Here is a 13,535-nt window from a genome sequence, read left to right on the forward strand (position 1 = left end):
AGGAGGGTGAGAGGATGAGGGGGAGTGCTTCACTTAGAAACTGCAGAAGTTACGGCCTCAAGCCAAGGTTGTAAAGTGACCCGAGAGGAAGAGACGTCCACAGGACTGGAGCACTCGGAAAGCCTCTCTGCTGCCGGCCTTTCCTTCCATCCCAGTTGGCCCCAACCCAAGTCTGTTTTGCACTTTGGTTGAACTATCTCAAGACACTTTAATTTGTTATACTTAGAGATCATGGGCCACCCTGGGATGATAATTATTTAAAATGCAACTCTCACTTCTCACACCTTTGGCCCAGAAAGATATACAGGTATCTTTTATGCACATTCATCTTTTAAGCAGAAATTTTCCAACAAGTTTGTTTCATTGAATTATATTCTGTGTTTAATTTAGAGAGAGCCTGTCCCAAGCAGAAAATTATTTCTGGAACTCTGTCCTCTGAACATAAATTTGAAAATTTCACTAGCTTGCAATAACCATAGCTTTCCAAGGTCTTGGCTTCTTTTCAGAGAGATGTGGGAAAGTAAAGATTAGCCTTTGCTTGTTTAAAACAGGATTACTAGCTGTTAAAAGTAATATTGGAACGTGAAATTTCTTTTCGTGTAATGTATCTTGGCCTTCTTTTCTCTGCAGAGGGAGCTGCATCAGTGCTAACCACACCATTCTCCGCTCCTTTCTCCCATCCTTTTGTAGCTGAAACTTTGACAATAATCCAACTTCTGACTAGAGAGTTACCAATTGCTCATGTGTCAAGGGTTCCTCAGGAACTCCTCCATCCCGACGTGTCCTGAATAGGAAACAGCTATTAGGGATGCCTGGGGGGTGGCTCTCATCTGGGCCACATCTTGCCCCAGCATTTGCATTTCTCTCTGAAAGAGTCTCAGTTGTCTCCACCGCTTTGGCTGAGTTATCAGGGGAAACCTCATAGAGTTGCTTTAAAATGTAAATTTGAAAGAAAGCGGGCGGTGGGGGGGGGTGCGGGGGGGAGGGAGAGAGAGAGAAAGTGTGTGTGTGTATGTGTCGTGCGTCACGTTTAAAGACATGGCCATTAATGGTTTGCTCAATGGAGTACGATTCAAGTAAAGCCTATTGAGGAAACCACACCAGCTGACTAAAGAGGGAGCTCTTGCCTTTGGTTAGGATCCCTGCAGGAAGCAGTCAGACAGGACGTCCTGAGGGAGGCAGAGCCCCCACCAACACAGCTTCCTCTTGGTAGGCTTCTCGGGCCCCTGCGACAGTCAGTCCACGTGGCCCACAGACCCAGAAGCATCAAGCCAAGCAAGGTCGGGGATTATGTAAATCAGCAGAATTAAAAAAGGCCCCGGCCTGGAGTTGGACACAGAATGGGGCATCTTCTATGCCCAAAAGGCTCACCCTTGCACAGGAACGAACTCATGCAGGACGCTGTGGTCCCTGAGAAAGTCAGGAACTCCTGCTGTGCACGGAGTACTGCATGCAGTTTATATAGAGAGATATACACATTGAATACAATATAGACAACGAGCAATAAATAAAGTATATATAAAGTAATGTATGTACAATAATACGAAAGCACATTCAATCAGATTTGGAAGCTTTAGTTGACATAAATTTGAAATAAATGAAATTTTAGGCAATGTTTTCCTTCCCTCCAGCTCTTCCTTTTTTAAATGTTGTTTATTGACATATAATAGTTGCACATATTTGGGGAGTACCTTCCTTCTTTTGTTACATACATTCAATCATTTAGCAGGCAACATTACAAGCCCTGCCCTCCGTCAGGTGTTAGCTCCTTGTATGGGTTTGCCCAGGCTGCCAAAACAATGTACCACAAACTACGTGGCTTAAACAACAGGAATTTACTGTATCACAGTTCTCAAGGCCAGAAGCCTAAGAGCAAAGCATCGGCAGGGCTCATTTCTCCAGAGGGCTGTGAGGGAGAATGTCCAGTGCCTCTCTCCCAGCTTCTGGGAGCTTGCAGGGTGATCTTTGGTGCTTCTTGGTTGGCAGAAGCCTCATCCACCCCTGCCTCATCTTCACATGGCATTCTGTCTGTGTATGTCTTTTTTGTTTGTTTGTTTGTTTGAGATGGAATGTCTCACTCTGTTACCCAGGCTGGAATGCAGTGGCACAATCTTGGCTCTCTGCAACCTTTGCGTCCCAGTTCCAGCGATTCAACCTCCCTCTTGCCTCAGCCTCCTGTGTGGCTGGGATTACAGGCATGCACCACCACACCTGGCTAATTTTTGTATTCTTGTTAGTAGAGATGGTGTTTCATCATGTTGGCCAGGCTGGTCTCGAACTCCTGACCTCAAGGAATCCACCCATCTTGGCCTCCCGAAGTGCTGGGATTACAGGCATGTGTGGGTGTCTGTCTCCATGTCCATGCTTTCCCTTTTAACAAGGACACTAGTCGTCGTGGATTGAGGCCCATCCAAATGATGTCATTTTAAGTTAATCACCTCAAAATAAAGACCCTATTCCCAAGTAAGGTCACATTCTTAGGAACAGAAGATTAGGATTCCAATATTTCCTTTTTTGAGAGGATGCAATTCAGCTCATAAAGCTCCCCAAGGAAAGAGACTCCTGGCTCTGTCTTCTCTGTGCCCCAGTGCCAGTGCTGTTGGAGGCTCTCAGTGACCTCGGGCAGCTCACACAAATGAAAGGAGAAAAACTGTGGGAGCATGTGCATATTCTTTTGACAAATGTGACTGTGTATTTGCCTCAGAAACACTGAGGAGAGGAAGTAGAGCACAAGGGTTAAGAGCAAGACTCTGAAGCCAGAGTACCTAGACTTGAATTCTGACTCACTGTGCAACCTTAGCCAGGTTACTAAACCCCTCTGAGCCTCAAGTTCTGGATATAATAGTGGATGATAATAGCACCTACCCCAAGAAAAGGTTATCAGAATTAAGCTATTAATATATGTGAAGCACCCAGAACCATTCCTGGTACATAGTAAGGGGTGTAACAATGTTCAAACATGGGAATAAAGACAGCATGAGATTGGCATAAGGGCAGCCCCACAGATCAATGGAACAGAATGGAGTCCAGAAAACAAAACGTTGCTAAAGTAATTCAATGAGGAAAGGATAGTCTTTTCAACAAATAGTGCCATAAAAAGTAGATATCCACATGGAAAAATGTGAATGGCAACTCTTACTACACCATACAAAAAATTAACTCAAAATGGATCATGTATCTAAACATAAAAGCTAAACTCTAAAACTTCTAGAAGCAAAGAAGAAAGTTTTGCAACATTGGGATAGGAAAGATACAGAATCACAAACCATTTTTCGAATGGTACACTGGATTTCATCAAAATTAAAAACTGTGACTATTTAAAAGGCATTGTTAAGGAGATAAAAAGGTAAGTCACAGACATGGAGAACATACCTATAAAATACATTTGAGAGGGGACGTGAATTCAGAATACATAAAGAACTCTTAAGACTCAATAATAAGACCAACTACCCACTTGAAAATAAGCAAAATATCTGAACACATGCTTTACCCAAGAAGATATCAAAAACATCAAAAAGGACATGAAAAGATGCTCAACATTGTTAGTCATCAGGGAAATTAAAACTAAAACCCACAGTGAGATGCCATTGTTCACCAAAAGGGTGACAAAAATTTAAATGGTTGATATAATACCACGTGTTGCCAAGGATGTGGAATAACTGGAAGGCTCACCCACTGCTGGTGGGAATGTAAAATGGCACAACCCCTTCAGAGAACATTTTAGCAGCTCCTTATGAAGGTTTTACCCATCCAACCGAGTCATTCCACTCATAGGTATTTACCCAAGAGAAATCAACACACATGTCTACATGGAGACTCATATACCAGTCAATACTCATAATGACTTTATTTCTCAGAGCCGAAAACTAGAAACAGCTATTGGGTCAACAGGTGAATGGAGAAACAAATTTTGGTATACCCATGCAATGGAATACTGATCAGCAATACAAAAGAACTGTTGATATGTACAACAAGAGGCCGGGCACGGTGGCTCACGCCTGTAAGCAGCACTTTGGGAGGCCAAGGCAGGTGGATCACGAGGTCAGGAGATAGAGACCATCCCGGCTAACACGGTGAAACCCCGTCTCTACTAAAAAAATACAAAAAATTAGCCGGGCGAGGTGGCGGACGCCTGTAGTCCCAGCTACTCGGGAGGCTGAGGCAGGAGAATGGCGTAAACCCGGGAGGCGGAACTTGCAGTGAGCCGAGATCATGCCACTGCACCCCAGCCTGGGTGATAGAGCGAGACTCTGTCTCAAAAAAAAAAAAAAAAAAAAAAAAAAAGTACAACAAGAAGAATGAATCTCGAAAACACTGCAATAAACAACATGAAATGCTAGAAATGATAAATCAAATCCTTGTGCTGGAAAGCAGATCGGAGGTTGCCTGGGGTTGGGGGAAGGGACACAAGATAATTTGGGGATGTGATGGAAACGTTCAATATCTTAATTGTAGTTGTGGTTATAAGGTATATAAATCTGTCAAAACATACCAGACTGTGCAATTCAAATGGGTACATTATACTGAATGAAAACTACACCTTTATAAAGTTACTTCTTAAAATCCTAACCAGAACAAAAGGTTCCCAATATTATTTCACAGAGGTCCCAGACCTGTGGGGAAGGGCACTGGGTGCTGGGTGAATGGGGGCTGGGTTGATGGGTGACCCCATGACGCTCATCCCCAGCTGACATCAGTAACCTTCAGTCTGCTGTTCTTCTGAGTTAATGTCTTCACTCATGATTTTAATGTCAAGTGGAAATACCATGTTCGCTCTAATCCCTTCTGACAGGCTGCACTTTTACTGGACTTAAAGGAGGGAGGAAGAACAGAGCCGGCAGACTGATTCTCGGATGGGAGGGTTGTTTTTATCCCTTCTTTCTCTTTCAAAGCTGTTTCCCTGGTATGTTCCTGGACCATCTTTAAAGATCATTTCCAAATCAGGGAGAATGTGTTCAGCTTTTCATTGGCTCAAGTTACTGGTTCATCAAGAGACTTTAGGGAAACAAAACAAAGAGCCACATGTCCCTCAGCCCACCCCTTCCAAAGCGTCGGAACGTCAGCATCATGGTGTAAGAAAATGGTTCTCAACTGACTTTTGTAAGCACACTTTCTGACTCTGAAATTGTAGGTAGTGCACTTGAAACTCTTTTTTAAAAACTTCAAAATACTGAAGTCAGTAACCATGTATGTTAATTTCAGTACAACAGTGTAACACATGCTGATCTTAGTGTAACAATATAACACATATTAATCTCATTACAACAATGTAACATGTGCTGATCTCAGTATGACAATGTAACACATGCTGGTGGCAGTATAATATCTCCCAGCAACTGTGATGCTCTTCCATGGCACATTCTATTGTCATTTCAGCACCAGGTCACTGGATACTCTAATCCAATTCCCCTAAGAAGCTTAGGAGACAAAGTTCCTGCGTATTCCAGTTATGAACAGCCTTCATTTTCAGCAACAGCTTAACTTTGGGCTCTGTCCTGTTAACCACAAGAAAAGCTGTGACATCTTTAGATTGTACCAAAATCATATTTTACACAGTTATGAAAAATTGCCAGTATGAGTATTGGAAATCTTTGGTGATTAGGAAAGAATAAAGACATAATACAGGGGATGGACAGAGATTTGCATCCGCACACTTCAGCTAAATCTACTTTTTCGTGTTTTTAAGTCAAAAATCTCCATAGAAAATCAGGAAAACTGACAGACAAATAAAATAATAATCACATATTCCCCCAACCAGAGTTAGCCATTATAAACTATTTCTGCATATGTTTTTCCAGGGTATATTAGCTTAACATAATTGTAATTTATATTATATAACTACATGTTTTAGTATGTACAGATTTATGTCCTACTCTTTTCGCCTAAGATTGTACCCTGAGAATTTTTCTATACCATTTTACAATTCTTTAAATTATGTTAATTTCTACATATTTATCACCTAAATATTCCAGTATTTATTTAACTAATTGTTGGTAGATTTCTAGATTATTTCTATTTCCTCAGTAGTATAAATAACACACCAACGAAGGTCCTTGTCCACGAGTCTTTGACCAAACATCTATTTCCTCAGGATCAATGCCCAGAAGGTGAGTGACTGAGTCCAAGGGTGTGGACATTTGCAGCCGCCCCTTGGTTTAAAACAGCATCTATCCCTCTTCCTTCTCTCTGAATAGTTAGCCCCAGGTGACTTTTGATAAATTTCATAGTCACTCTTGGCCTCTGATCCTGGTCCCAGATCACTGAGCATGCCATGCCGAGATTGACATGTGTTGCACTGAGATTAATGTGTGTTGCATTGTTACACTGAAATTGGTATGAGTTACACAGAGATCAGCATAATCTCTCTGGGCCCACAATTTCATAATCTCTCTAAGCCCCTGATATCTCTAGGCTCTTTCTCCCATCACCTTTGCAGGGGGGGTCCTACCTGGCACTGGGATCCAGCTCCCTTGCTCATGTTGCACTGGCCCTGGCGCGACAGCCCCATCAGTGTCTCCCCTTTGATGAGACCCAGCTCATGAGGTCCTAGGAGGAAGGGATGCTTTAAATGCAGGCCTCTTTCCCTCCTTCCCTCAATCCCTCCCCCGCTCTCTCTTTCTCAGAAGCTACTGGTCTTTGCTTCTCCCCATGACTCTCGCTGGGCCTGACTTCCCTCCCCACTTCCCACCAAGTGAAGTTACTGTCCCTGAGCATTCTCGAACCTCACTGTCCTCCTCTGCAAATGAGAATCATTCTACCTGCCTTATAAAGACAGACCTTCACTCCCTCGGAAACACTTAGTCCACACCGGTCAGATATTCTTTTAGGCTCTGGGGAAGCAAAGATGAAGGCACCTGGCCTTCAAGTGAAGAAAGAGAATCAGAGAGCCAGGAATGCAGAGGACCAGAAAAGCCATCAGTGCTCTTGTTCGAGTCCAGGAGCTGGACATCCAGGTGGGACACTGGGCTGTCACCAAGTGGTGGCATTGTCTATTTCTAGTTTAATGTCAAGAATATTTAATGTATCAACAACCAGAAAAGATTTTGTAGACCATCCCAGCTTTGCCACTTACCAGCCACGTGACCCTGGACAAGTTTCCAAAGCCTCTGTGCCTCTGTTTTTTTACCTGTAAAATGGAGCAAATAATAGAACATACTCAAGGTTGTCAGGATTAAATAAGTTGCTGGATGCAAAGTGCTTAATATGGTGCTTGGCACATAGTAGGTGCTCAGTAAATGATCATTAGCTATCGATATCTAGACTAACTCCATTATCATCAGAAAAGATGAGAAATTAAGACATGGAAGGGTTAATTAACTTCTTCAAGGCCACACAGCCAGCTACAGGTAGGAGTTGGGACCAGACCCCCAGGGCACTCCTTAGTTAAAATGAATGATATATTTTCTGCCATTTATTGGCAACCTCTTTTGTTCATGAGTCTATTTCAGGCACTGTGAGTTCTTTCCCTTTATCTCACAGCTACCCTGCAAAGACAATATTATCATTCTCATTTTCCAGGTGGGGAAACTGAGACTTGGACAAGCTGAGTAACCTGTCCTGGGTGCAAAGAAGGCTAAGTGGCAGAGCCAGGACTTGAGCTCAGGCCACCCGTCTTCAGGCTTATGTGCCCCTGGATGCCACCTGTGCTCTGTTCCACTGGGCCAGGTTTCCAGGAGGCCAAGTTTAGAGGCTTGAGTCTGCCCTTCTTCCCTGGGCAACAGGAGAAAGGCGTTTCTGACTAGAAATGCCTTTTTGAGACATGTAGTCATCAGCCAGGCACGTTTTCCTCCCAGGCGTCTGCCTTTCTGGGTCAGCACCCTCTGGTCCCTTCAACGTTCATGCCTAGGGGACCAAAAGGTCCATGGCCCCAGGCAGCACCACATGGCCGGGTTGCTCAGCTGACCCACAGGGCTATGCCCTTCGCACAGGCAGCTGTCACTCTCCCCTCAGTGCTGGCTGGCTCTGCCAGGCAGAACAACCGTCCATTGTCTAGATGGCTTTTCACCTGCTTCCCTCTGAGGAGCAGGGTATGAGGAAAGAGGAAGAGGTAGAGGGTGCTGGGGTCCCTGCAGCTGGACTCCATTGTGGAGAAACCCTGAGGCTTTGGGGCAGGATTGCAACTGTTCATCTCAGTGCTGTGACCTTCACGCCGTCACCTGAAGCTGGCAGGCAGGAGGCATGTGTGCTCTGGCTTCATGGCCCTCAGCAGTGTCACTGCTTCCCCTTGCCCAAGATAAATGACTGTCATGATGGGGACCTGCCAGCCTCAAAACCTTTGCTCCCACTAATCCCTCTGCCTGACAAGCTCTCCACATCTCTGCCTGCTACTGCCTCCTCCAGGAAGCCTCACCTGATTGCCTCATTGAGAAAATCCATGTATTTTTATTCAAATACCCTGGGCTCAATTTCTGGCCCTCTCTCACCTGCTTGCTCTGTGGTGTCTGCTGTTGTCTCACCTCTCTGACCCTCTGTGTTCTCTTTTTGTGAAATGGGGCATGAGAGGAGGATACCTCACATAATGTGAGTACCTAATGTGTGTGTTGCATGCAGTCTCTTTTTTAACCCACACTTCCACAGCAGACACTCCTGTTGAAGGATATTTTGATTCTTCTGTCACAGATAAAGGCCCTGGGGCCTTGGGAAGTGAAGTCACATGCCACAGTTCATACATCTGGAAAGTAGTAAAGCCAGAATATAAAGCCAGGTTTTTCTGTCTCTGACATTCAGCTACGATTACTCTTCCAGTCATTGGCAGTTGAGGAGCTGTTTCTGACCAAGTGGACAGGGGGTGCAGGGGGCACAGGAGCCAGCCAGATGGAGGTCAGTGACCGTCCTAGGCTGAGGGAAGCTGACTTGGAGGACACAGCTTTAGGGACTTCCTCAGGGACTCCCCACCTCACATCCCACAATGAAATTGACTCCCCCAGACACAGGCAGACTGGAAAACGACATGGGCTTCTCTGTCTACTCCCACCCCTGCGCCCTACTGTGGGTGCCTACCCCTATGAATCCCACAACATGGAGACACAGAGGAATCGCCTTCCATGCAGGCTGGCTCTGAAGGGAGAGAAGGCCTCTGCTGACCATATCCATCCAGTTCCTTCTCCCAAACTCCCGATGGGAGGAGTCCACCCCAGCAAGGAAGATTAGGAGGAACGCGCTCGTATTAACACTGTAGGTGCTCAAGAATTGTGACTTTCTCTCCCTCACTTTTTCCTTTCTCATAAAGGGCATTGCTTCAGGGCTGTGGCTGTGAAGAAGGTGACCCAGCTGTCTCAGGATCAAAGCCAGTTTTTAATCATGATGCCATTGCCAGTTCCCAGTGCCACATTGTGGTTACAAATGGAATAATAGCTCTCTCTCTCTTTTACCCTGGACTAGGGCTTGGTCACTGAGCACCTGGGACGGAGACCCCTCCTCATTGGTGGCTTTGGGCTAATGGCCCTCTTCTTTGGGACCCTCACCATCACGCTGACCCTGCAGGTGAGGTGATGTGCTTGTCACATTTGAGGGAGATAAGCATGGAGCTGGCTTCTGGCTTCATCATTTTGGGGCTGTGATTTGTGGGTTCATACTTCTACCAGCAGTGCTTGTGATAAAGCTCTCCCCGGGGACAGCTCATCTCTGGAGCTGCTCAGGGTCTCAGTGAAGAGGGTTTGGTGAGGGGTCCTTGGACTGGGACATGAGAGACCTGACCTCTGGTCCTGTCACTTCTGCTGATGAGCTGTGTGATCTTGAGCAAGACACTTTCCCTCTCTGAGCCTCAGTTCACCCATCTATGGAATAGAAGAGCTTGCACTAGACAACCCTAAGATGCCCCTTCCAGCTGTCACCTCCCAGCTTGAATGCCAGGTGCTGCATATCAGCCACTTCCCCAGTTGTCACAATTTTATAGACAGTGGCTCTGGAGCCAGACAGCCTGTGTGGATCTCAGCTTTTCCTTACTGGTAATGAAACTTTAGCAAGTCAGCTCCTCTCCAGGCCTCATCTCTAAAATGGAACAGTCAGTCATCCCTTCATCCAGGGGTGTTGTGGGATGAAATGAGAAAATGCACGGAAAGCACTTGGAACAAGCACTCAGTGGACGTCCATGTAGGTGGAGGGGTGACAAAGGACTTCATCCTTACAACATCGGTATTTTTTTCTTTTATGGAGATAAGGAAACTGAGGGATAAATATAAATAAATGAGCTTCCCAAGGTTACACCACCAGAAGGTGGCAAGCTGGGATCAGATCCCGGGATCTTGGGCTTCTGTCCCCTGCATGGCTCAGGGCAGCCTGCATTAATTGAACACTGCCTCAGTGTCTCCAACTCATCTTGGTGCCATGGGAAGCATGAAGCAATGTTGCAGCAATTGATCAATCTTTGCATTTTTCAAAAATGCATCTGGAAATTGATAGGTGCACGTTTTGATCACCTGTCAAATGTCTTAGTGGCCCAAATGTTTCTAGAAAAGGGCACTGTTAGCATGGTAGTGTCTGATGGGTGCCCTTCGAAGAGGTGGGGCTGGCGAGCACGCTGACTGGCAGGAGGTGGAAGCATTGCCTTCAAGGACAATGTACTAGCAGGTGCAGTTCCTTCCTGACAGCCAGGCCCAAGCTGTCCCGAGCCGGGCATCTTTACAGTCCTCTGAAGTTCTCAGGAAGCTAGTTGGGTGATGTTCTGGGCCATTGTCTTTCTGAAACTTGTGTCAGAAGTTTAAAAGGAAGGCCTGAAGCCCACGAACCCCATCTAAGCCTCACTTCACAAGGTTTCAGAGCTGTTCCTGGCTTGGCCACCCTTGTCTCCCCCAGTGCCCCACACCCTGCCCCCGGCAGCTCCTCAAGGGGCCTGGCAGTTTCCTCTCCTAGGGCTCTTCTGTGCTTGGCTAGCTTCTCCTTGCTTTCTGGACTCAGGAAGCCTTGGACACTCCTGGACACCTCTTCCTGCAGGAAGCCTCCCCTTGCTTCCAAGTCTGGGTGAGGTGCCCTCTCCTGTGTTCCCATAAGCCCCAAGGGGGAACCCTGTGAGATCACCTATCACGGACCATTGACTTTCACTGTTGACGCGTCTCTCTCTCCCAATAGACAGTGAGTGAGTTGTGTAGGGCCGTGCCTGAACCGTATCTGCATTTCCACCTCCCATCCCAGTGCATGGCACTCAGGGGCAGCTGAGATCAATCAGTTGAATGAGTGAGTGAGTGACTTGGTACAGAAGCAAGTCATACAGTTTACGAGAGTCCACAAAGCTCCTCTCAACCCTTAGAGCTAATGGATTTGGACACAGAACAAGGGGAAGTAAGGAGTTACCCATTCCTCTGCCCTCTGTACCCATCATCCTCTACTCCAGACTATTTGCAGTTCACCCCCACACTGTGCCCTCTCAGGCTTCTGTGCCCTTGTGTATGCTGAACCCCCTCCTGGAACCTCTTTCCTTTCCTTTCCCACTGGGCTGACTCTGGCTCAACCTACAGAGGTGAGCACAGGCTCTTACCTTCCCTTCGAGTCAGGTGGCCTCTCCTGGGGAAGCCCTGGCACCCCCACACACTCAGAACCAGTGACACTGTGTTCTAATGCTCAGCCGTCCAGTCTGCTAGAGCAGGAGCAATCCCAAAACATCCTTTTGCAACCAGCACCAAGCCACCCACCCCCCAGATGAATGACAGCTTCTCTAGACACATTCCATGAAATGAATTAACTCATCTCACACCTTGCAAGACGGCAGGGGTACAAATACGGTTCTTTATATAATAATACCAGAACTAAGGTAACTTTTTAAAAACAAAATATAGAAGTCTTTAAAATGTATATCAGGAAATATATATATGTATATATATGTGTATATCTATACATACACACACACACTTTAAGTTCTGGGGTACATGTGCAGAACATGCAGGTTTGTTACACAGGTATACATGTGCCTTGGTGGTTTGCTGCACCCATCAACCCATCATCTACATTAGGTATTTCTCCTAATGCTATCCTTGTCCCAGTCCCTGACCTCCCAACAAGCCCCGGCATGTGATGTTCCCCACCCTGTGTCCATGTATCCTCATTGTTCAACTCCTACTTATGAGTGAGACATGCAGTGTTTGGTTTTCTGTTCTTGTGTCAGTTTGCTGAAAATGATGAACTTTTATAAATGTGATAAAGCTGTGAAAATTGCTCATATTGCCTGCTGCCAACTAAGCACTCAATCAATGTGAGTTATTGATTTATTTACCACTTCCTGTATGCCAGGACTGTGTCAAACTCATCACAGGCTTCATCTGATTTCACCATGGCTATAAAATAAGCAGATGGAATGACTGAAGGGTTGTCATTGTTCCCATGTTATAGATGCTGAAGCTGGGGCTTGGGGACATCCAGTGACCTGTCCAAGGTCGCACAGATGGGTGGAGGAGGAGCTGGTGTGGGAACTCAGGTCCTCTGGACACACCATCACCTCCTCACCTGACCACTCCCTATTCTCTGCCAGGACCATGGCCCCTGGGTCCCCTACCTGAGTATCGTGGGCATTCTGGCCATCATCGCCTCTTTCTGCAGTGGGCCAGGTAAGGCACCCCTCCCGCCTCACTGCCCCGCCCAGGGGCTCATGGCATTACCAAGCTAGGGAGCTCTCCTCATACAGATGGGGCACCTAGAGCCCAGAAGAAGCAAAGCCTGACTGGGGATGTGTGTCTGCTGCCTTCCTTTTGGCCCGATTGAAATGTAGCCGACTGTCTGCAGTCTACCCCACAGAAGGTGAAAACGGGCTCACCTGAAGATGAGTGGGAGATAATATCCCACCGCACAGCAAGAGCAGTTCACGCGCGGGAGGGCTCGGAGCCAGAGGCGACACTGGTTTGTGATGAATCAAAGACAACCAAGTCACACAGTCTGTGCCTAAGCAGTTACGGTCTAGGGTGAAAGATGTGGCAATAATTATGGCCATGTCTAAGACATATTAATCATTGATTTTGTGTTATACTTGGCTAAGAACTTGACCTGTGTAAGCTCACTTAAGGCTCAGGACAGTTCCAAAGAAGACAGAGATGGAAGTTGACTTGCATGAGTGAGTAGGTAGAGTGGCCTGACTGCCAGGCCCAGGCCCCAACCAATAGCTTACATGGTACCTGCGTGACTGTGCAGCTGGAGTATCCCAGTCTCAGTTTACCCAGGAATCATTTCTAGCCCTGCTATTTCCTAGCCATGGGTCAGTAGGAGAGACTTCTTCTCTTTGTTAGCCTCAGTTTCCCCATCTGTACAATAACAAGGATGCAATGCAACTGAGGATCCTACCATTCCCTGGCTCTGTGTCCATGTCCAGCAGGGAACTCCAGCAGAGGCCAAGGTCAGACTGAGAAGGGGGGCTTCTCAGTCTTTTCATTTCTTTCTAGTTGGCAAATCAGCTTGGCTGAGGATGAATTAAAAGCATGTTGATTTTCGTGGTTCCAGGCATTCCTGCTTCAGGTATTAACTCAATGCAGAGGTCAAGAACAATCTTTGGTCTTTGTCTCCTAAATTCAAAGACCCCTAACTCTTAGCACTTAGTGTTGAAATGAAGTCTGTGC

The 13,535-nt window shown here is 46.3% G+C and overlaps 1 protein-coding gene across 1 annotated transcript in view; it reads left to right on the top strand.

Annotated features, from left to right (window-relative positions):
* Positions 1 to 13,535, top strand: part of SLC2A9 (solute carrier family 2 member 9) — a 177,059-nt gene that overhangs the window by 109,424 nt on the left and 54,100 nt on the right. Inside the window, exons 6-7 of the mRNA XM_010357592.2 lie at positions 9,382 to 9,483; positions 12,461 to 12,536. Of these exons, the coding sequence (XP_010355894.1) occupies positions 9,382 to 9,483; positions 12,461 to 12,536 (178 nt within the window). The remainder of the gene's footprint in view (positions 1 to 9,381; positions 9,484 to 12,460; positions 12,537 to 13,535) is intronic.

This window comes from Rhinopithecus roxellana, chromosome 2 (assembly GCF_007565055.1).
Source record: "Rhinopithecus roxellana isolate Shanxi Qingling chromosome 2, ASM756505v1, whole genome shotgun sequence".
Classification (NCBI taxonomy): domain Eukaryota; kingdom Metazoa; phylum Chordata; class Mammalia; order Primates; family Cercopithecidae; genus Rhinopithecus; species Rhinopithecus roxellana.